Source organism: Nycticebus coucang, chromosome 8 (assembly GCF_027406575.1).
Source record: "Nycticebus coucang isolate mNycCou1 chromosome 8, mNycCou1.pri, whole genome shotgun sequence".
Taxonomy (NCBI): Eukaryota; Metazoa; Chordata; class Mammalia; order Primates; family Lorisidae; genus Nycticebus; species Nycticebus coucang.
Genome location: NC_069787.1, coordinates 32384029 through 32406158, shown reverse-complemented (window position 1 = coordinate 32406158; position 22130 = coordinate 32384029). Strand labels below are relative to the sequence as shown.

The 22130-nt window shown below is 43.3% G+C and overlaps 1 protein-coding gene across 2 annotated transcripts in view; it reads right to left on the bottom strand.

The window, feature by feature from the left end:
• Positions 1-18263, bottom strand: part of LRIG1 (leucine rich repeats and immunoglobulin like domains 1) — a 117960-nt gene extending 99697 nt beyond the window's left edge. For both annotated transcript variants that reach the window (XM_053598513.1, XM_053598514.1), the window contains exon 1: positions 18034-18263. In XM_053598513.1, coding sequence (XP_053454488.1) covers positions 18034-18263 — 230 coding nt within the window. The remainder of the gene's footprint in view (positions 1-18033) is intronic.
• Between the last annotated feature and the right edge of the window lie 3867 nt (positions 18264-22130).

The window sequence follows — 22130 nt, the reverse complement described above, 5'->3', positions numbered from 1 at the left end:
GAAAATATTCATGATATTGAGTCTTTAAAATATAACTCAAAGTAGTAGGTACTTAGCCTCAGGCATTACTGGAAATGTATGCACCAAAGTGATATCACAGGATAATGAGATCAATTATTCTTTTGTCTTTTATAGTTTCTTCTTTATTCAACAAAAGCCTAACATTTGTTACCAGGAAATTAAAAGTAATTAAAGACATCGTAACTAGGCTATGAATCAATAGCATACACACACACCAGCCCTCCCCCATCCAGTTCACTGGGGATAAAAAGCTTCCCCACAGTATCACAGCCCTAGACCTCAGTGGCCATAAAAACAAACATGTGAGGCCAAGCTCACTTGCAGAACACAGCCTCCCCTTGCCTCTCACTATTATCTCTGGTGTCAGCAAGGTCCTATGCCGTGACAGAGATCCTATGTGTCTGAGGATGGGGTGGGAGCCGAGACCTCACACCTGAGGGCTGCACTAACAGGGGCCAGATTCAGGAGTCTATCTGCCCAAAGCCTCCTGCCTCGACGCTTATCTATCTATGTTGTTACTTTGGCTCAGTCCACTGAGGGCATGGTAATCCGCCCTTAGTGTTCTTACAACTCCCTCTGGTCAAGGAAAGCAGTCTTTCCCTCTGCCAGCAGCAAACAGAGAGAATGGTCATCTTTTTTATCAAAGCACAGGTATCAGCAAAGTAATTAAGGGCCCAAGCAACCCAAGCCAGCTGCCTGGTGAGGGCTCAGCATAAATTGAGCAGGATAACCACAAGGGAAAGGGTGTCTAGACAGCCTCGGTCCATGTAAGAAGCCACTCTCCCCTGAAGTGTCAACTCTGGAAAAACAGACTCCAAAGCTCAGCTGCAGCAAAAGAGCAGATGAGAGGCCATGTCAACAGTTGGGTAAGGCACCATGGGCTCCCTCGCCAAATGCATCACAGAGGACGGCCACCGAGATCCAGCAGGGACATGGCGCCCAGGGACCCCACGTGGGAGACAGTTGACTGTGGTGCTTAAACTAAAAAGCAGTTTCAGTGACAATACTTGCCTGGCACATGAAATTTAAAAGCGACCTTCCCCAAACTCAGAAGGACTAAAAAGATTGCCATTTCTTAATGTGGTAGGTAAACACCCTGCAGGTCATCTTCTCAATTTTGGGTCTATTAGTTTCTTCTTCTTTCCATTGCTCTTTTTTTCTCAACACTAATATTTTGGTGGAGTATGGAGAAAACTAAATATACCAAACAGGCAAAGTATATTTAAGAAATGTACAGACAGATAAGCCCTGGGAAGTCTAAGTTATTCTACTTGTCTGGCAAAGGTATTTCTGTAGGACTTACAAGACTATAAAGAATGAATGCTGGCCGGGCGCAGTGGCTCATTCCTATAATCCCAGCACTCTGGGAGGCCAAGGCAGGTGAATCACTTGAGCTCAGAAGTTTCAGACCCAGACTGAGTAAGAGCAAGACCCCGTCACTACTAAAAATAGTACAAACTAACCAAGTGTCAGGGCAGAGGCCTGTAGTCCCAGCAACCTGGGAGGCTGAGGCAAGAGGATCACTTGAGCCCAAGAGTTTGAGGTTGCTATGAGCTATGACACCAGGGCACTCTACCCAGGGCAACAGAGTGAGATTCTGTCTCAAAAAAAAAGGATGAACATCTATGTCTATTGATATCTGTATTGAGAATTTAATATGTTTCGGGCTTCATGCTAGATTCTAGGAATACAATGGTGGATCAGAAACAGAGCCAGTCTGTGTTTTCAGGGACCTTACAGACAAATGAGGGAGTTGGATATTCACCAAATACTCAAATGAAACTTCTATATAAAGTATTACAGAATCTTCAAGGTGGGAATCTTATTTAAGGGATGTCAGCTATGGTTTCTAGCGAAGAAACATTTAAGATAGATGGATGAATAAGAGTCTGCACGGCAAAGAGGGAGGAACCTTTCTCCCAGCAGAGGGAACAGCAGGTGAGGGCCATAGTGCATTGGCAGTAACCAGAGTTTGGAGAAAGCACCAAGCGGTGGCCTAAGGAGATGGAGCCAGACAGAAAGGCACAATGAAGCTGGAGAGGTAGGTGCTTTAAGCAACACGATTAATGTGGTCCAATCAGTGACTCTGCAAAGACCCCTAAAACTGGTGGCAGAAAACAGATGTGAGAAAAAAACCTTTCTACTCCCGCCAAAGTCTGCATGACACAGTGAAATATTACGAAAGTTTAACATAAAATTGGTTATACAAAATCATGGACAAATCCCACCTTCCTCTCTCCCTTCTCTCTGTTGCATTTTGTTTTCCTATATGAAGTGTGTGGCAATGAGTCAGTGGTGGCCAGGGCAGTCTCCACAGGACCACGTACATCTCAGTGCCACAAACTGCTGGCAATCCAAGGCATGCCAAAGGTTTCGGGCCGAACATGAGCTCCACCAGCAGGCTAAATTGTTTATGTGTTCTTGAGTTAAAAATAGACCACTCAGGCCAGCACTGACACCAGGGCTTTATCACCAAGGCTGGACTGTGACTTGTCCATCTCTTAGACGTGCCTCAATCTGCCAACTGTCTAACAATACATCTGTGAGATTATAATAAAGCCATCAAATATACACGCATTTGAGAAAAACACTTTCCAAACCCAAGGATACTTTACTGTTTATAAATAGTTTACTTTTTTTGATCCCTGAGCATACAATATTCGCAGTTGCTCTAGAAACCAAAGAAACATGGAACGGGAACACAAACCACAGCCTAAGAGAAACAATAAACAACAGATGGCAAGACATATGTACATGGTACCACCCCTCTCACCAAAGAGGCAAACCAAAAACGGATTCTGACACAAGCCTACCAATGAATGAAGAAGCACGCTCTTCATCACATTCAACGCGCCATTTATAGAGCATCAGCTGTGTGGCCAGAACTGTGCCAGGTGCTTCAAGCCACCAAAGAGCTAAAGGACCAACCACTGGCCTTAAGGAATTCACAGACATGAAAGGAAGGAAAGAAAGTAGGCAGTACTGGCCACACTGTTCTAGACACGAGCATAGAAATAGAGGTGGGTTTGGGTTCTAAATGGGGCAACGGGTAGACCCAGGGCAAGTCATTCAACCACTCTGGTATAAAACCACTCAAGAGGCTAAATACCTCATAGAAGATGATGATTAGTTAACAACGATGTATCCTGCTGCCAAAAATGTAAACTGCTATTACTGCTATAGCTACAGAACAAAATATCTAACCTCCCTCAAACCTCTGCTATGTGTTGGGCCCCATTCTAAAATTGTTAAGTTATTTCATTTTTGTTCTCATAACAAGCTGAGTGGGATGGACATGACAATTATCCTTATTTTACAGGAGATGAAAGTGAGGCAGAGTAAAATGCCAAGGTGACCCAGGCAGCCAGAGCCGCCTCTTATCACGGAGCCACCAAAGAACAAGGCTGCTCTGTCCTCATGACCGCCACCCCTCACAGCCAGAAAGGAGGAATAAAGGACTTTACCGAAGACCCTGAAACACTACATTGCTCTAAGCTTTCCAATGCTGAGCAGGGCCTGAACTTATTCAAAGCACTCAAGACAAAGTTCAAACAAATTCTGATGCTCAGTCATATTTGCATTAACTAATAATTCTGATTGATGTTTATGACATTTTTAAAAAATGTCATCTGCCTCAAAATAAAAGAGAAGGGTCCCACTATGTAAGTGTGGCTATCATATTGCTTTCCATATATGGATATGTCTATTTTAGTATCACAGCCTCATGTCCAATCACTCTGCCAATTTCACCTCAATGCTAATATTTTAAAACTCTGACTAGAATTTTCCAACTACACTGTAACTTTAAGCTTTTGTGTTTCTTCTACATTTAAAAAGAATGCCATTTCCCAATATATAACTCCCAGATGTAGAATTCACAGATGATTCATCTCACAGAACAAGTGTTCTGAGACATCAGCTCCAAATAGAGGAAAAACTTAGAATTCCCTTCCTCCTCACAAAGTAAGAACTCGCCTAGGTCTGCTTTGCTCAACAAAGTTTGTTTTCAATTACATTTCCAAATTCTTTTTAACAATAACTGCACGGCGTCTGGCACCAACACATCTGATTCTTTGAAGTGGTTCTCAAGCAGAAAGTAGAAAATAAAGAGAAATAGCAGAGAAGGGAGGGCTATCCATAATTTTTGTTTTAGGTCAAATATTCTCTCCAAAATTTCTGACATACAAAATCAGGCAAACCACAAGCTACAACTTCTTCTTTTTTTTTATTAATATTAAATCATAGCTGTGTACATTAATGCAATCATGGGGCACCATACACTGGTTTTATAAACAGTTTGACACATTTTCATCACACTGGTTAACATAGCCTTCCTGGCATTTTCTTAGTTATTGTGTTAAGACAATTATATTCTACATTTACTAAGTTTCACATGTACCCTTGTAAGATGCACCGCAGGTGTAATCCCACCAATCACCCTCCCTCCACTCATCCTCCCCCTCCCTCCCCTCCCTCTCCCCTTTCCCCATATTCTTAGGCTATAGCTTTCATATGAAAGCCATAAATTAGTTTCATAGTAGGGCTGAGTACATTGGATACTTTTTCTTCCATTCTTGAGATACTTTACTAAGAAGAATATGTTCCAGCTCCATCCATGTAAACATGAAACAAGCTATGACTTCTTACTGAGGGTCCACATTGCAAGAAGCAATTGAAGAGAGTCCCTGAATTTACCCCTTTACCTCAGCCCCTCTTAAAGGGAGGGAAATCAGATCCCCAGCACAAAGCAAATGGCCTTTACTTCTTAACTCTAAATTCTAAGACACCTCTGTTAAGTCCTCCATACAGGCCAATTAGGAATAATCATACTTGAAGGGTAAACCTCAGAACTCCTTTGAGAAACAATGAAATCTTGAGATCCTTTCTGCCCTGAAAGAATATACCAAGTTCCATGAAAGAAAGTCATAAGCCGATAAGCAAATAATCAAGGGATTCCTAGGTACATGAAACTGGACGATCCTTGCTGCTTTCAAGTCTAAGCAGAGAAAAAAAAAAGACAAGTCACGGGTGTATGAGAAGTTACCTAATTAGACAGAATCAGAGAATCCCCTGGGAGAGGACAAGATATAAATTATAAATTCACCAGAACGAGATCAAGTGAGTAACAAAGTGAATGTTTGAAACTGACATAAGAGGCTTGCGGAAGGGTGGGAAGATTATTTGGCCTATACAGATTTCAGAGAGCACAATGGAAAAAGGTCATCTTTGGGTCTTAAAGGGAGAATGTTGTTTTAAAAAGTCTAGTTTTTGAACTACTTCCTTTAGCCTTAAAGTAGACCCTAATTCTTACTAAAATTCTGTCAAGAAGTTCCAAACCACTAATTGTGCCTCTGGCTTCATTGCACTTTTAGCTGTATCCCCAAAGCTCCAAATTCCAATAATTTGTTTCAAAGGAAAAAAAAAAAAGAAAGGTTTTATCCTTTGAAAACTTACATGCTAGGAATGAATTGAAGGATGAGAAAAGCCCAAGAATTTTGACTGAAGGGACTAACAAATTCCATGTGAAAGAAAGATGGATATTCAGAACATGGGAAATAAAAGATTCTAGATGCTGCACGGTAAATAACATCTTACAAGGAGTCCAATTAGTATCATAATCGCCAAGATTTTCAAAAGCAGTATTTAGTGAAGAGGAACCAAATACAAACCTATGTAGTTGGGTAAAACTGTTACAAGCCTGACCAAAAACAGAGCTTCAAAATTGGAGAAAGCGATCACTCAGCTGTACATATTAGGCTGCTAAGTTTTTAAGTTTTTACCTTGAAGGGTACGCAAGGATCTCCTGGTAAAAGGATGGCAAGCTAGCTCAAAATGGCAGACAATGCGATGGTAGCTGCCCTTCCAATGGTTGTTGCTACTCAATGAGACAGGCCATCTAGTGTTTAGGGCAGCTTATCAGTATTGCCTACCACTTCACTCATCCCAACTACCCACTGAGCCTGCTTGAGAGAGAAGTTGCCTTTGGTGGCCCTAAGAAAGGCTCTAAGCAATGGCCCTTTAAATTAGTTGCCTTTTTAAAAAATTAACATGAAGTTATTTTATTTATTTATTTTTTTTTTTTTAATTTTTTACTGAGACAAAGTCTCATTTTGTGGCCCTCAGTAGAGTGCTGTGACATCATAGCTCACAGCAACCTCCAACTCTTAGGCTTAAGCGATTTTCTTCCCTCAGCCTCCCAAGTAGCTGGGACTACAGTGGCCTGCCACAATGCCTGGCTTTTTCTTTTACTTTTTCTTTTTTTGTAGAGATGGGGGTCTCACTCTAGCTCAGGCTGGTCTCGAACCTCTGAGCTCAGAGCAATCCAGCCATTTGGCCTCCCATAGTGCTAGGATTACAGGCGTGAGCCATTAAGTTCTTTAAAACCTAAGTCAAAGATCTAAAGTGGATGTGCACCAGCTTCCATGCTTTTCTTTGAGCTAGAGAGGAAAGGGAGGCAGTAATGAAAGAAAGTATGACTTTGTGGCATATTTACTCCTCAATAGTACCTGAGACCCACAAATGGGGCCCTCATTGAGACCCCCCCATGCACAAACTTTTTCTTTTTCCCTTGCGGCTCACAGTACCCATCTGAGGATTTCATTCGGAAGTACCAAACATTCAAAGAGTACTTTTAAGTAAGTAGTCTAGACACAGATCAATTTATTCATTCTTACTGTCCAATGAGTTGTAAAGTTTATTCCCTCTTTGCTTCAATCAGAATGGAATCATAAACCTGAAAATGAGTACTCTTAGAAGTTATACATTCCTTTACAGACAGGAAATCAAGTGACTAGCCTAAGGTCATACTGCCAATCAGTGGCGGGGGAGGGACAAAACCCCAAGGCCGCTTGAGGCCCAAGCATGGGCTAGTTTCCCATTCTACCTCATTCCTAGCTTCATAACTTCAAAAAAAAAAAACTAATCTTTCCCGTTTATTTAGGTCAATAGTTTTTAAATCCCTCTTTAGTCAAGACCCTTTTACGAAGCCTAATGAAAATAGGGGGTCTGTTCTGCCCAGAAAGATGTTCTGAGCACCAAGATTTCACATACAACAATAAAGTTTCTTAGACTCCCAAGTAAATAATAATGGCTGTCAGTCTTTATTTTAGGACAGTCCAGAACTGAATATAACGTAAATGATTTCAAATGAACTTATGAAGGAATCTAAAAATCTCCACAAAGGTATTCCTGATTTTTCTATTGATGAAGCATAGCCTTGAATGAGGCCAAACCGCCCATGGCTAAGAGTCCTACACAGGCCACAACAAAGCTGAGAAACTGAGGAGTTTGGGATGAGGCAGACCTCAACAGCGACACAACATGTCAGTTCGCTTTCTGGACCTCCTCACCTCCAAAATGGAAAGGAAACAGGTTCCATGCGAGCTGCAGCTTCTGCATTCATCACTCCATTGCATCAACAACTCACTTCCTGGAAGCAACAAGCTCTTAAGGCTGTTTATAAGTTTTGCAAGCACTGGGAGCTTGTGTGCCAGAAAACTCACACCAGCCCAGGTGGAAGGAAGAAATCAGAGACACACACGCATTCTTTTTAATTAAAAATAAAATAAAAACTAAGATGTTGGCATGATGCTGGATCAAGGTACCATACTGCTGAAATCAAATGAAAGAAGTTCTCCCAAATTGCAAAACAGAACTTAAATATGTGGTCAGAATCTTTCACTTGTAAGTTTTTCTCCCCCATAAGCTTTTCTTAAACACTTTTGGAGTGCGCGTCCAGGTTTTTAAACAAAAAACCCACCATAATTGTATCTAATCAAGTATCATATGAATTTAATTAAGCTTCATAGATCCACAAATTTAACCTGACCATGCTGGACATCTTTTAAGACCATTGAATATTCATAATCTACCTGGAATTAGATTTTCACAGGCAGAACATGGAAATCGTTCCATAAACTATGATAAAGTGAATGAAATTTTGAGGACTAGCAACTCCCATTCAGATTCCTAATTTAAGCTCCAGCAAGGGCAAATTCTATTCTAATGGAATCCCCTAACCAACAAAGTAACTAGGGAAATTAAACTATGGACTTCTACAAACAAAACAAACCATTCAGCAGCTACTAGGAGAAAGCATTATTAAATGTGTGTGAAGTTTAAATCAAGCACAGAGGGTTCCAGGAACCTATTTCTTTTGCTTTTTGAGGATTTTCTTACAGGGTGCCTCTAACACTATTTAAAGCAGCCCCAAGTAGCCACAGCTGGAAGGGTCAGACTTTGCAAAGTAAACAATAGTTAACTCAATTCAGACTCATGACTTAACTACAACTAATGGCTAATTATCCCTCTATTAAATAATAATAACTAAAATATCACTTTTTAAATGATCCATTCCATTCATAATTATGTATGTTCACAAATGGATTCTAATCAACAATTAACAGGTTGGTAGAAATTTCTCAATTTAAGAGTTATGTGGAGAGAAAAGTTAATCATAAGTACACATTCTTCCAAAGAACTTTAGGACAAAATAACTTCCTGGGCACGTCCCACAAAAGGAAAAAAAAAAACAAACCTGTATTTTGAGAACATACTATGTATAAATCAGAGTGTACACAGTATGTGCCCAATAAACATTCTTTAAGTATATAGCTTACTGAATTTCCCTTAAAATAAATGTCAAGTTTTTTCTAAATTTTTTTCAAATACTTTTTTTTTTTTTGAGACAGAGTCTCATTCTGTCACCCTGGGTAGAGTGCTGTAGTCATCACAGCTCACAGCAACCTCAGACTCTTGGGCTTCAGTGATCCTCTTGCCTCAGCCTCCCAAGTAGCTGGGACTACAGGTGCCCACCAATATGCCTGGCTAGTTTTTCGATTTTCAGTTGAGACAGGGTCTCACTCTTGCTCAGGCTGATCTTGAACTCCTGAACTAAAGCAGTCTACTGGCCTCAGCCCTCCAGAGTGCTAGGATAACATGCATGAGCCACCACACTGGTCCTACATACGTATTTCTTAAAACTATGCTACCGTGCATAGTGGAGTGTGTAAATGATATCTCAATAAAGCCGTTAATTAAAAAAAAACCCTATACATTTACAGATGAAATAATATGCCTTGGACTTCCAAAAATACTTGTTAATGTATTGGGTAGATGAAACAATACAGGCTATGAGCTGATCACTGCTGAAGGTAAGCGACAGGGACATGGAATTCTTACGTTATTCTGTCTACTTGTGCAGATGTTTGCCTATCTCCATAATAAAAAGGTTAAAAAAAAAAAAACACTCGGGTGGCGCCTGTGGCTCAAAGGGGTAGTGTGCCAGTCCCATATGCCAGAGGTGGCAGGTTCAAGCCCAGCCCTGGCCAAAAACCACAAAAAAAAAAAAAACACTCCATACCAACAGAAGGGAGTCAGCTTATTTAAAGAACCTGACTGCATATCACTCTTCCCTTAATTCAAATTTTTTTTTTTTTTTTTGTAGAGACAGAGTCTCACTTTATGGCCCTCGGTAGAGTGCTGTGGCATCACACAGCTCACAGCAACCTCCAACTCCTGGGCTGAAGTGATTCTCTTGCCTCAGCCTCCCAAGTAGCTGGGACTACAGGCGCCCGCCACAATGCCCAGCTATTTTTTGGTTTGCAGTTCAGCCGGGGCCGGGTTTGAACCCACCACCCTCGGTATATGGGGCTGGCGCCTTACCGACTGAGCCACAGGCGCCGCCCTTAATTCAAAATTTTTTAAAAACTCATATCTCACAAGATTAGTATCTGCAACAGCCTACTTTCCAATCACTTGGCAGTTTCCACTAAGTAGAGCCCAAGCCTGACAATTCCTTGTTATCCAGCCCTTGCTACTGCCTGAGATACAAATGCTTTCAAACAAAGAGCCCTGGAAATACAGGATTTGGAACTAGAGCAAGAATATCTATCCTTCTCGTATCTAAAAGCTATCATCAAGTAGATAATCCAGGAGATAGAATTTATCAGTGCAATGTATGTTCTGACCACGATAAGTGGTAAACTATAAATTGGTGGAAAGAGCAAAAGACAGGAAGCTGGTGGGGAGAACATTTGCTAAATGCTGCATAAAGGAGTATTAGAAGATAAAGGGGGAGGGGGGCAGTATCAGCTAAAAAGAGAAAAAAAATCTCTGTTCTCTCTACTTTGTTTCTAACATCCAGTTAATTCTGCTGGGGGTGGGGGAGAGATCCGCACTCATTCATTCATTTTCTTCCTAATAATGTGAGACCTTGAGAAAGGAAAACACCTGCAGATCATAAAAGATTAGAGACCTGTGCACTACAAAAGTTCAAGGAATAATAAATGCAAAGCACTTAAAAAGAGACAGGGCATGCTTTCTTTAAACCCTCTGAATGCCACCTTTTGCCAAAACAAACTGAACAAGTAGTGGTTGGAACCCGCATCCTGGTTCATAAGGAAACCAAGATGTATTAGGACTTGCAGAGGTGAACGGATTGGATGTTCACACAATGGGCCTTACCGGTTTTGCTAGATTAAATAGTAATAAAGATGCAAACAATCTTAGCCGTTCATGTGGGCAAGGCAGGGAATCATGGCCTTTTACTGGGGAAGGAATTCAGGGACAGGTGCACAAGGAGCAACAGCAAATGGTAAACGGCTTTTCAGGTGGCATCCTTGCCTGATTTCTCAAATGACCCTGTGTTCACTGCCCGTGTCCTCTGCAAAGTTACCATATGACTGTAAATAGATCAAAACAAACAAAAAATTTTCTCTGCATACAACTCAACTATTGTCTCCCCTCCCTTCACATCCTCCCTCAAGTCCTTCCAAAGAGAAATGAGTACAGTGAGGATTCAGTCACCCCGAACTCTGTAACCTAACCCTGTTTGGAACAGAGCACCTGCATTTTTCCAAGCTATTGACTGAGAGGCACTACCTGCATTTTGGTAGGGCTCAGTTTCAATGAAATCCTGGGAAATAATAGGATAAAATGATTAACTTAAGGGCCTCTCATTCCCCTGCCTCCTTCTCATACCCCTCCACCTCCCGAAAGGATAATGCTTACTAGACAGAAGTATTTGCACAACTGGAATAGATTTATAAACTACCTCAATAATTTCTGCTAATTACATAATTCGTTGCAACTGTTCATGGCTTCCCACTTGTTGGTCTGAGATTTCCAAAGGCACGTGAAATTTGTGTGTTGGACACTTCATACATGTTATGAAAACTCTTACAGGAAAAGGCTGTCCTGCCATCCTCCCACCCCAAAAGACTCCTTCAGATCACAAATGTAATCTCTTCCCAGGAAAAGTCCTTGTCACCAGGAAATCTGACTTGGAGAAACTGACTGTGAAGAGAGGATGCAAAATTTGAACTACTGAGGCCTTAACTTTCCAACCTTTCTCTAGAACTGTCAGCGAGTTGATGAATCCACATTGAGGAACCTGGCTAAACACATGAATTATCCAACTTTGTTCCCACATGCATAGTCGGTAAAGGTGCCAGGGATGGACCACACAAATAACTTTCAGCCCTTTCACCACATCAATGGTGTGGGCTGGGTGTGACCAACCAGGAATGAGGGCCCCTGCATACTTCACAGAGTAAAAGTAAAGAAAGCTTCATCCCCACCTACCCTTTCCCTCATCAATAACCCAAACAGAGAACAGAGGACAGCTGGGTTACAAATGCCCAGTTAAGAGGTTATAAAGAACTAAAACCAGGAAATAAAGAATATAAACCTCATGGAAATGGAAAAACAACTTCTAAAAAAAATGGAATGACTTTTTTTGAGATCAGAGTTTTGCTATGTTGTCCAGGCTGGAGTGCAGTGACTACCACAGGCACGATCACAGACTTGAACTCCTGGCTTCAAGCCATTTTCCTGCCTCAGACTCCCAAGTAGCTGGGATAGTGCACAACACCATGCCCAGTTTTTAATAAATTTATAAGCAGACTGATGTTGTAACTTGTGTTTTAGAAGATTATCCAGGGCGGCACCTGTGGCTCAGTGAGCAGGGCACTGGCCCCACATACCCAGCTCCGGCCAAACTGCAACAAAAAAATAGCCGGGCGCCTGTAGTCCCAACTACTTGGGAGGCTGAGGCAGGAGAATCGCCTAAGCCCAGGAGTTGGAGGTTGCTGTGAGCTGTGTGACGCCATGGCACTCTACAGAGGGCAATAAAGTAAAACTCTGTCTCTACAAAAAAAAAGAAGATTATCCATAAAATATCTGGATAAAAACACAGATACGATATTAAATTATATAAAATATAAAAGTAAAGAAGCATAACGCATTTATAAAGCCTTTGGCTAAGAAAAGTTCACAAGCATACTTGCCCCATGGCAACTTCCAATTAGACCATCAACAAACTGCAATTTTCATGTTTTTCTGCAAACTACTTTGTTCCGTCCATTCATTTTGCTTAATAACAACAATGGCTATGCATCAAGTTCTTCAGCAGAAAATTTCTCAGTCCCAGCATAATTGACCAATTAATTAGTCAAGTCTGGACTGCTATTTTAAACTCTGCAACTATATAAAATTCTTTTGAGAAAAAAAAATTCAGGTTCCAATGGATAAACCATAGCAAAAATTTTAACCTCAAAGTCCTCTATTTCTTTGCAGAGGAGATAAAAACAGATCTGAGTTTCTTATTGATTGCCCCACTTTAACTTGAAACAAAAGCAGAAGATAAGCACATTTTTGACATACAAGAGCTGAAGCCACAAGGCAGATGGAATGAACCTCACTGGCTCAACGTCATGCTTAAGTGATGAAAAATAACACTAACGGTCTCTAAATTTCCCAAAGGCCGGTGAACATTCAAGATTTTTAGATATTTCCCCTCCTCTGCCTGGGAATTTTTCTTCCACCCCTCCTCCCTCCTGTCTCAAGACAATGCTTTCAGCCTTTGAAACTGCATCCATTGTAAACAGCTCTGAATATTAACACAACCCAGAGTCCCGTTCGCTTTTAAAAGACCCCCAGGGTTTCAAATTGCAGTCACAGAGGAGGGAAGGTTCCCAGTGAGTAAATGTCACCAAGCTTATTCAGAAATAGTTGAAAGTTGGGCTTGCTCAAGGAAACTTAAAGTCCTTCTACCTATGGGGTGAGTCAGAGGAATCCCTTTTATGTTTTAAACAAATGAGGAAAAGGAGGGGGGAAAAGACCCTGGCATTACTGCTTATAGAAACTTTCAATTCAATGAACCCCTTCTCTGGATTGCCCTCTCCTGTGGATGTCACTTTTAAAATAACCATAGGCTATTTTTAACAACCTCCATCCAGCACTCCTATCTAACAAAACTTCAGGGCTTCAGCAGGTGCACAAGGGGCCAGGTGCATTGTTAAGTCACACAAAACCCTAGTTCTCTCTCCCACATTGCTGTCCACCCTAAAAGAGAAGATGCTGAAAAGACTCTGCACCAAGGAGACACCTCTGCAGAATGCGGGGAGAGGCCCTCTTATTGTGAGCTGGGGTGGGGGGGAGAGGTCAGCCAGAGGCCTTCCCAACATTGCTTGGAGAAGCTGCATGGGGAATCCTGGCAAAGTAATTAACACTGGAGAGAGGGAAATCTTTAGCTTACAGTGAAGTTGGGGAGCTGGGACACAGCGACATTCACCAGGAACCAGCAATCATCGCAATACACTGAATCACTGAATTTTCTTCATATTTTTGAAGACATTTCCAAGAATTCCCACCGATTATACATTCAAAAGTCCAAACTTTGTGAAATCTACTAACCAAATGTAATTAAGGAAAGAGATAAAAACACTACTTTTTAAAACAGTCCTTTGAAAAGGAGGACAGGAACAGGTCTGACATATCCCAAATGCAAGAGGGACACTGGGTGACAATACAGAATTAATTTATATTAGGCCCTGAGGGGTCTCTGGACACACACTGTAATTTTCACAGTACTCAAAATTTAGATTTTATGGCCATAATCTCATATCAGCAAGACTTAAGACAGTGTGCCTTTCTCTCCAGGCAACCAGTACTATTTGCCAGAAACTTCCCCTTACTCAAATAAGATGTCAACTAGCAACAAACAAGCTATCCTCCATCAAGAAGGGAGGCCAGCCTCCTAACATTTGTTGCAAAGTAAAGGACTCTGAGCTCAAGCTAAAGCTCCCTAAAACTCTGAGAGCACTTGTACTTTCCAGATTTTTTTTTGGCCATTACTGTATGTTTAAACTGCTCCCTATTCCAAACAATCCCTTGCTGGTCCCACAAATCATATGTTCAAGGTCTGTTGAGTTCTTCTTAAGTGATAGGGTGACAAAGAAGAAAATGGGCAGAAAGGAATATTTCAGGACCATCCATACAACGATCTAACAATTTACTTCTTTAAAAAAAAAAAGAATCTCAGATTAAGTTCTGGAACAATCTAGTTATCTGCACTTTAAATCTAATTTGCATAAACAGGATGGGAAGTATTTTCCAAATCCTTAATTCACAACACCCTGAACACCTGGGCCTTCGAGCACAGCTGTAAAATTTGAAAGACAAAGGCCCCTTTGCTTCACAACTACAATGGCAACCAGAGTTTGTGTTTATTTTCTAATGTAATTATAAGCATCACTTCTGTGCCCAAACCGGCAAGGTTAGATTAAATCTACCTTGCAAACATATAGTACAAAGAGACTCAAATCAATAAACTCATCTGAATGTGAGTTGGGATAACCACATTTGGTGTCCTGTGAATGTTCTTGCTTTTCAGAGGCCTGTCATCTTCCCTCCACCCTGAGAACAAAAAAGTCGAGGCTCGTTCTTCCTCCCTTTCTAATCTCAATCAGCTATCATTCATCTATCAGACGGTCTAAATTGCAGTATTTTGTGACCAAATACTGCTCAAATGTACGCCACAGGTAAGAATCTAAGGCAATTTCTATTTAATACTTCTTAGCTTCTGAAGCCATGTTCTCAAAAATAATTTCAAAGAAAGCAAACATCTGAGTTCAACTTTGTCTAAAGTTCTGGGAAGTTGGAATAAGGCTTGGCAGTGGATTGGTACTATTTATGAATGTGCTGCTTGGCCTGTGCCAATCTCACCTACGTAATGGGATGGGAGACTAAGTTATGGCTTGACTACTACTAATATAAGTTATTGTGCTGAATAAGTTATCGTCAGGCCCCAGGAATGAAACTATTATTCCATCAGCTCCATTCTGTTTCTTCTATTTACAGTGCATTTAATTCACTCCCTAAAAGTTTTACTTTCCTCATGCTAGGCCCAGTAGCAACTCCCAAATTAGATGCACCATTTGTTTAATGGGTAAAAAAAAAAAAAAAAGCCAGGCATGGTGGCTCACACCTCTAATCCCAGTATTTCTTTGGGGAAGCCGAGGTGGGAGGACTGCTTGAGGTCTGAAGGAGTTTGAGAGCTATAGTCCCAGCTACTGGGGAGGCTGAAGCAAGAGGATGTTTGAGGCCAGGAGTCTGAGGCTGCTGTAAGCTGTAATGATGTCACTGCACTCTACCCAGGGTGACAAAGCAAGACTCTGACTCAAAAAAAAAAAGTCCGTCCCATAAAGCCACAAGTCCTCTGCTATCTCAAACCCACAGCCTGAACTGTTTGAACTAGTTGCAGTAAATCTAGTTCATGGGATTATAAACTAGCTCAAAGCATTTTCTAGACACAATGGACTTAGAGAGTTTTTGTAAACTTGGTGAAACTGCAAGATATTTTATTGTATTATATAGAATTTTTCCCCTAAAGTCTTGCTGAATCTTAAGCAAGAATGTAAGCAGTATAAACATCCTTATGGAAATTTCAGATTAGGACTAATAGTTTAAATGGAGAAATCTTAAATCTGGTGGGGAGAACCACATTTGCTTGATTTTTCCTTAATCAGAAATAGCTTAACAAATGCTTTTCAAAGGATGGCTACTTTGTACTGTATACTATGTTACCATATACTAACCAGAAATCACACTGCTCACATTTTAAAATCTAATCAGTTGACATAATCAGTATCATTAACTCTACTGAGGCTCAAAATACCCAGTTTGGTACTTTGTAATCATCAAATGTGTGAGTAAAAGAGAGATTGCAAGTTTTAAGGTATTTGCCCCACATGAAATGTCACTCCTAGGCAACAGAAAGTCTAAAAAAAAAAAAGACCAGTATGTTTTACTCCAAAAATTAAAGGGCAAGGCAAAGTAAATCTTGTGACCACAGGCAAGTGCAAATAAGAGGACACCCTGTCCTCTCTCGGAAGTTACTGCTTCAAAACTAAGTGCTTTACCCACAAAGCCACTGACACATGGCATTGGGAGTCACTCTTCCAACAGGTGAACACTTAAGAAGTTAATCTGATTCTGCCCACATGATTCTATTTTAAAAAAAAAAAAACTACCTTAAATATGTAAAGAAAAAAAAAATCACAAAGCCCCAGACTACCACAGCTAAATAAAACACTCCCTAATGGCAACACAGGGCTCTATCTCCCAGTACTCACCACAACTGCCGCCTGTGTTAAAACCTACCCTATAACCCCTGATTTTCACTAAGTCAGTGAATGCCACAGAAGCAGCAGACATTGAAGAGAAAACCCAACAGTGATCAAAAGGTCCTGGCCAGCTTTCCAACTCCGGAGTACTTGCTCATGGAGCAGTGTGTCTCTTGGGCCACATAAAAGATTCATGCCCCGGTGGTGCCTGTAGCTCAAAGGACTGAGGCGCCAGCCCCATATGCCAGAGGTGGCAGGTTCAAACCCAGCCCCAGCCAAAAACTGGAAAAAGAAAAAAAAAAGATTCATGCCCCATTTTGAGAGGTACAGGATCTTCCAATTGGAAAGAAATTAACGTCTCTTCTTCTCCTCTTGGCAGTCAGATTATCAGACCACATTTTTTGATCAAGCAGGTATTGGTTAAAACTTATGTCACCAGTTTCTCTTTTTTAAATTGCCAATGTCATGCCTGAGGTTACTGCTATACTTCTTCTATGTTCTAGCAAAGATGTCCAATTATTCAACTGTAAAATGCACTATTCAAGCTAGGCCTTTTCTAGAAGGTACTAATAGTTCTACAGAGATGCTAATTACTGATAACTCCACAGGCTTTGACTCATGGACCAGAATTTTCAGAAGCAGAAGAAAGCTATTCTATTCTACCATGTTTACAGAAGTCTAATGTCTTTTTTTCCTGCCAAATATCCTGTAAGAAGTGTCCCATTAAGTACTAATAGGCCAAAATCCTGACAACACTGAAGAGTCTCTTTCGGTGAAACAAACTCTGCTTAAATCAGCCAAACCTCTGGCACCTTCTCTTGAAGCAGGCTACTTCAAAACTAATTTGCACCATTTATGGAGGAGAAACTCTAGACGGTGGGCCCCACCCCAATGGATCATCAAGCCCAATAGGGCCCTAGGGAATCGACAGGAAGGGTCTGGAACACAGTTCCCTAAAATGCCAACCATGTGGGAAAGGACACACTCCCGGTACTCGCGGAGCTGTCAAAGCTCTCTAACTTGGGGGTCCCCAGGGAAGCCTGCTTTCTGCCCTAGCCAGAGCCAAGTCAGGCCACTAAGGTCCTTGAGGATCAAGAGGCGACTACACGCACACACTCACTAATAAATAATGTAAATGGAAGACTGGAGCCAAGAATCACCTTCATTCATTACCCACCGGAAGACCAAGGGACTCAGACACCAAAGAGTTGGATTACAGAAGGGGAAAAAGGAAACATACCCACGGACCTCCAAAGCGACTTTCTACACTCTGCCCCAGACGCTTCCCACACACCAACTTCTCACCTCCAGACTCCCACTCACTAAGCTCTCAGATCGCCCTCGGGATCCCCAAACCTTCACGACCCACGCTCGCTCACCTCCAACTCCGAGGTTACACACTTTCCCCCCGCGGAATCTCACGCACGCCCTCTCCCGCCCGAGCCCCACGCACGGTGCCACCTCCGCCACCCCACGCTGGCGATCTTCCGGCCCAGACAACTCCACACACACAACCCATTCTGCAACCTCCGCCGGGTAAGAACCCCCGCCGCCCGGTCCCCCAAATGACAGCGCAGGGAGGGCGGAAAGGGTGGTAGGTACTCACAGGCTCCGCGTCCAGGAGGGCAGGTCCCCAGGCAGCGCCACCAGCCCGCGCCCGCCACAGTCCAGGGAGTCCCCAGTGCAAGTGCAGGCGGCCGCGCAAGGCGCCCGCGGGCGGGCCACAGCCGTCGCTGGCTCCAGCCAAAGCAGCAGCAGCAGCAGCAGCAGCAGCCACAGGAGAAGGCCAGGAGAGCAGCGCGGGGCTCCGAGCGCTCCCGGGACCGGCCGCGCCATCTTGTCTGGAGCGTGCTGCGAACTCCGGGCGCGGGGACTCTGGGGTCCCGGACGGCTCCGCTCCGCACTAGGCTGCGCGCCGGGGCATGGCCGCCGGCAAGAGTTCCCTCTGCGGCCGCGGCTTCGGCGCTCAACGGGCCCCGGGTGCCCGGGCCGCTCCACAGCACCCGGCCGGGGCCGCGAACTCCATGCCCATCCGGGCCGACTAGCCCGCGTTCGCTGCTACTCCCACCGATCGGGGCCGGGGGTGCTCAGCCGGAGTTGTTCGTCCTCTCGCCACGCTATGGGCAGACTTGGTTGCTCCCGCGCACGCCAAGTTCCGCCGCCGACGCCGGCCGAGGGCAGTGCTGCTGCCGCCGCTGCCGCTGCCGAAGGAAGACGTTCAGCCTCTCAGCCCAACCCCGGCGCCGGCGGGCATCCTCCTCTCGGCTCCGGGGGCGGCACCGCCAGCCCAGCGCTCGTAGGGCCCGGTGCGCCTCGCTGTCCCAGCGCCGCGGGCAGAGCGCGCGGACGCGCAGTCTCGGGTGCCGCGGGGCTTCTCCACCCAGCCAGAGCCCAGCCGACCACGGAGCCGAACAATCAGTCGCTTGCCACAAGCCTCCCGGCGGCCCAGTCCCGGCCAGTCCCCCAGGCCCCGCCCCCGGCCGCGCGCCCTCACACACCCCCTCGGCTCCGCGCCCCAGGGCCGCCTGCCTGCCCACGTTGGACGCTTTGCAACAGCGCCCCGCCACGCCCCCCACCTGCTGCTCATTGGCTGCTGGAGTCCAGCCTTGGGGACCATTGGTGTGCTCGCCAGGATCCCGCCCCTCCCTCCTAGAGGGCCACCCCGCCCCCACACTCTTTTCCCACCCGAGGTGTGAAGGGCGGGGGACTGGGAGGAGAAAGAGAGGGACGGCCCCCGCCTCTTAAAGGAGACTTACAGGTTGTTGCGGGAGAATTGAAGACTCCGGCTGGTAAAGGAGACGTAAACGATATGCCCTCGCTGTCTAGAATAGGAGAGAAAGTTGGCTAAGAGGGTAACGCCCCGCTTTGGCACGATCTCGCCCTAAAGTTTCTTTCCTCCTCCCCAGGCGGCAAGCAGGACCCCAGATTTAAAGTAAATCCGGACCCACTTTCCAGGTGTCTTCCAGGAGCAAAGACACAAGTTTAAAACTTCACACTTTTCCTCCTGATTGGGGCATTCTTAGTTATTTCATTAGGGGAGGACTCCTCTCTCCTTGAGCAGCCTGGTGCTCATTTTTGCTCCTTACTAGTTCTTGACGTCTTAAATCCATCAATATGTCCTTAACTATCAAAATGAATGTGAAAATGCAGAAACCAAGTCTCAAAGGTGCACCTCCCTCTCCTGCTCTTTAGTTGAAAGGTATTTCTGGAAATGCTCCAGCTTTCCACAAAGGGGTTTCCTTGTTATTATTGTTGTTCCTTTGTTCTGTTTGTTTGTTTTTAAATCAGAGCCTTTTAAAGTCGGTTTCAAGAAGCCATAGTTAGAGTGCTCCTAAAAGAATAAAAGAAGAAACAACAGTTACTGCTGACTTTGGCTCTAACAGATCAGAATATAGCAGCCATGTGTTGTGACAGTGTGCGGAAACAGTAAGGCTCACACACACTTTATGCAAAAAAGAAGATTAGCCCTGTAATATATAGCTGCCCCTCTGGGCGTTTTGGTTTGCCGGTGTCTCATATCCCTTCCCAAAAGTATGTAACTTTCTAACAAAACTGTACACATTGTCAGGAAAATTAAGCAGGTCAAATCTGTTGAAAAACATTTGCTCCAGCACATTAAATCAGAGTTGTGTTTTATGGAAATGAGGGGCAGGAGATGTTCCTCAGGAAAAAAAGCAAAAAAAATAAAAAATAAAAAAATCTAAGGTTTTATTCGACTATTGGTACATTCTACAGGGTTTGCTTTAATTAAGATGCAATAAATGTGTTACACTCCACTGTAAGATCACCTCTTTAATTTTTTTTTTTTTTTTTTTTTTGTAGAGACAGAGTTTCACTTTATTGCCCTCAGTAGAGTGCCATGGCGTCACACAGCTCACAGCAACCTCCAACTCCTGGGCTTAGGCGATTCTCCTGCCTCAGCCTCCCTAGTAGCTGGGACTACAGGCGCCCGCCACAACGCCCGGCTATTTTTTTGTTGCAGTTTGGCTGGGACTGGGTTTGAACCCGCCACCCTAGGTATATGGGGCCGGCGCCCTACTCACTGAGCCACAGGCGCTGCCCAAGATCACCTCTTTAATTAAAATTTGGTCTGGGCTTGGTAGTCAGCTGGTTACCCTTTGCCTTTCTTCTCCTTTTCTTCCCTTTTTCCTCTTTCTCCTTCTGATTCATCGTACTCTGGTGCTTCATTTTTTCCTTATCTCTCTTCTTTTTCTTGCATGATCTCAGCAGTGATGCTGAAAGCAGTGCTCAAATATGTGTATAAATTAATTAAAACTGGATACCAAGAAATGTTATTGGAAAAATTCAGCACCTGACCCATTCTACCCAAGACCTTAACCAGATTTTACATTTCATTTGTAATCCATGTAAACATACACCTTCCATCTGGATGAGAAGAAATAGGTTTCTTTGTTTTCATGCCTTTTGAGAAAGACAACAATAAGAGGAATGGAGTTTAAAGGAACTCAAATTTATTAATACTCTATGTCAAGTTTAAATTTTTCAAGACCAAAAAGTATAAAACAGTAATTTAATGGGGAGAATATCCATGTCCATTTTTTTTTAAACAAAATTGTTGAATCATCCAGCCTCCCCCACCCCCCCAATAAAGTAGCATACGCAGCAAAGGTAAATTGAGCTGGCCAGACATGGTGGCTCACAACTGCTATCCTAACACTCTGGGAACCTGAGCTGGGAGGATTGCTTGAGCTCAGGAGTTTGAGACTAGCCTGAACAAGACTGAGACCCCTTCTCTACTAAAAAAAAAAACAAAAAGAAAACAAAACAAAAGAAAAATTAGCCAGGTGTTGTGGCATGTGCCTGTAGTTCCAGTTACTTGGGAAGCTGAGGCAAGAGGATCATTTGAGCCCAAGAGTTTGAGGTTGCCGTGAGCTATGATGCCATGGCACTCTACCCAGGGTGACAAAGACAAAGGGAGACTCTGTCTCAAAATAATAAAATAAATAAAATCAATTGAGCTGATGGAACCTCTTATCTTTCAGGTCTATCCCATTATTAGTATTATAAAATCCCATTATTAGTGTTGTAAAATGTTTTTCAGATGTTTATGGGTTTACCTGTGAGATGTTCTTTTGGGATCCCAGAATTCTGGATGATAGGATTTGAGAATATGCAAAGTAGGGGTGTACCCGCAAATCTAAAACATCCCCTGTGCTCTGGTTACCACACAGCCAGGGAAAAGGGTTTCAAAGCTGAGGAACACTGGGGAGACAGGGCACCTGAGCCTTGGCAGTTCCTTTTGTCTACAGCGGAGCATGACGTCATGTCTACTTCCATACCGTGTGTAGAAGTTTGCCCATGTACTAGCAACCTGTCTGCAATTGCAATGAGAGTGTGGGCCTGGAAAGCAGTGATATCCAGCTCAGGGGAGAATGCATCTGTGGCTGAAACCTATGATTAGGGAGACCTTAACAACAACAATGGCAAGTTTCTAAGGCAATCCTTGTCCCCGCTGATTTAAAAAAAAAAAAAAAAGCAAGTCTTGATCCTTCAGCACAGAGCAAAAGTTGATTTGGGTACTCTGGGTCCTTATTTTCAGAACACTGTCATTTGCATAATTGTAAATACCCTGTTTCCCTGAAAATAAGACATCCTCTGAAAATAAGACCTACTTACAGGAAAGATAAGATGTCCCCTGAAAATAAGACCTAGCACATCTTTGGGAGCACACCTTAAAATAAG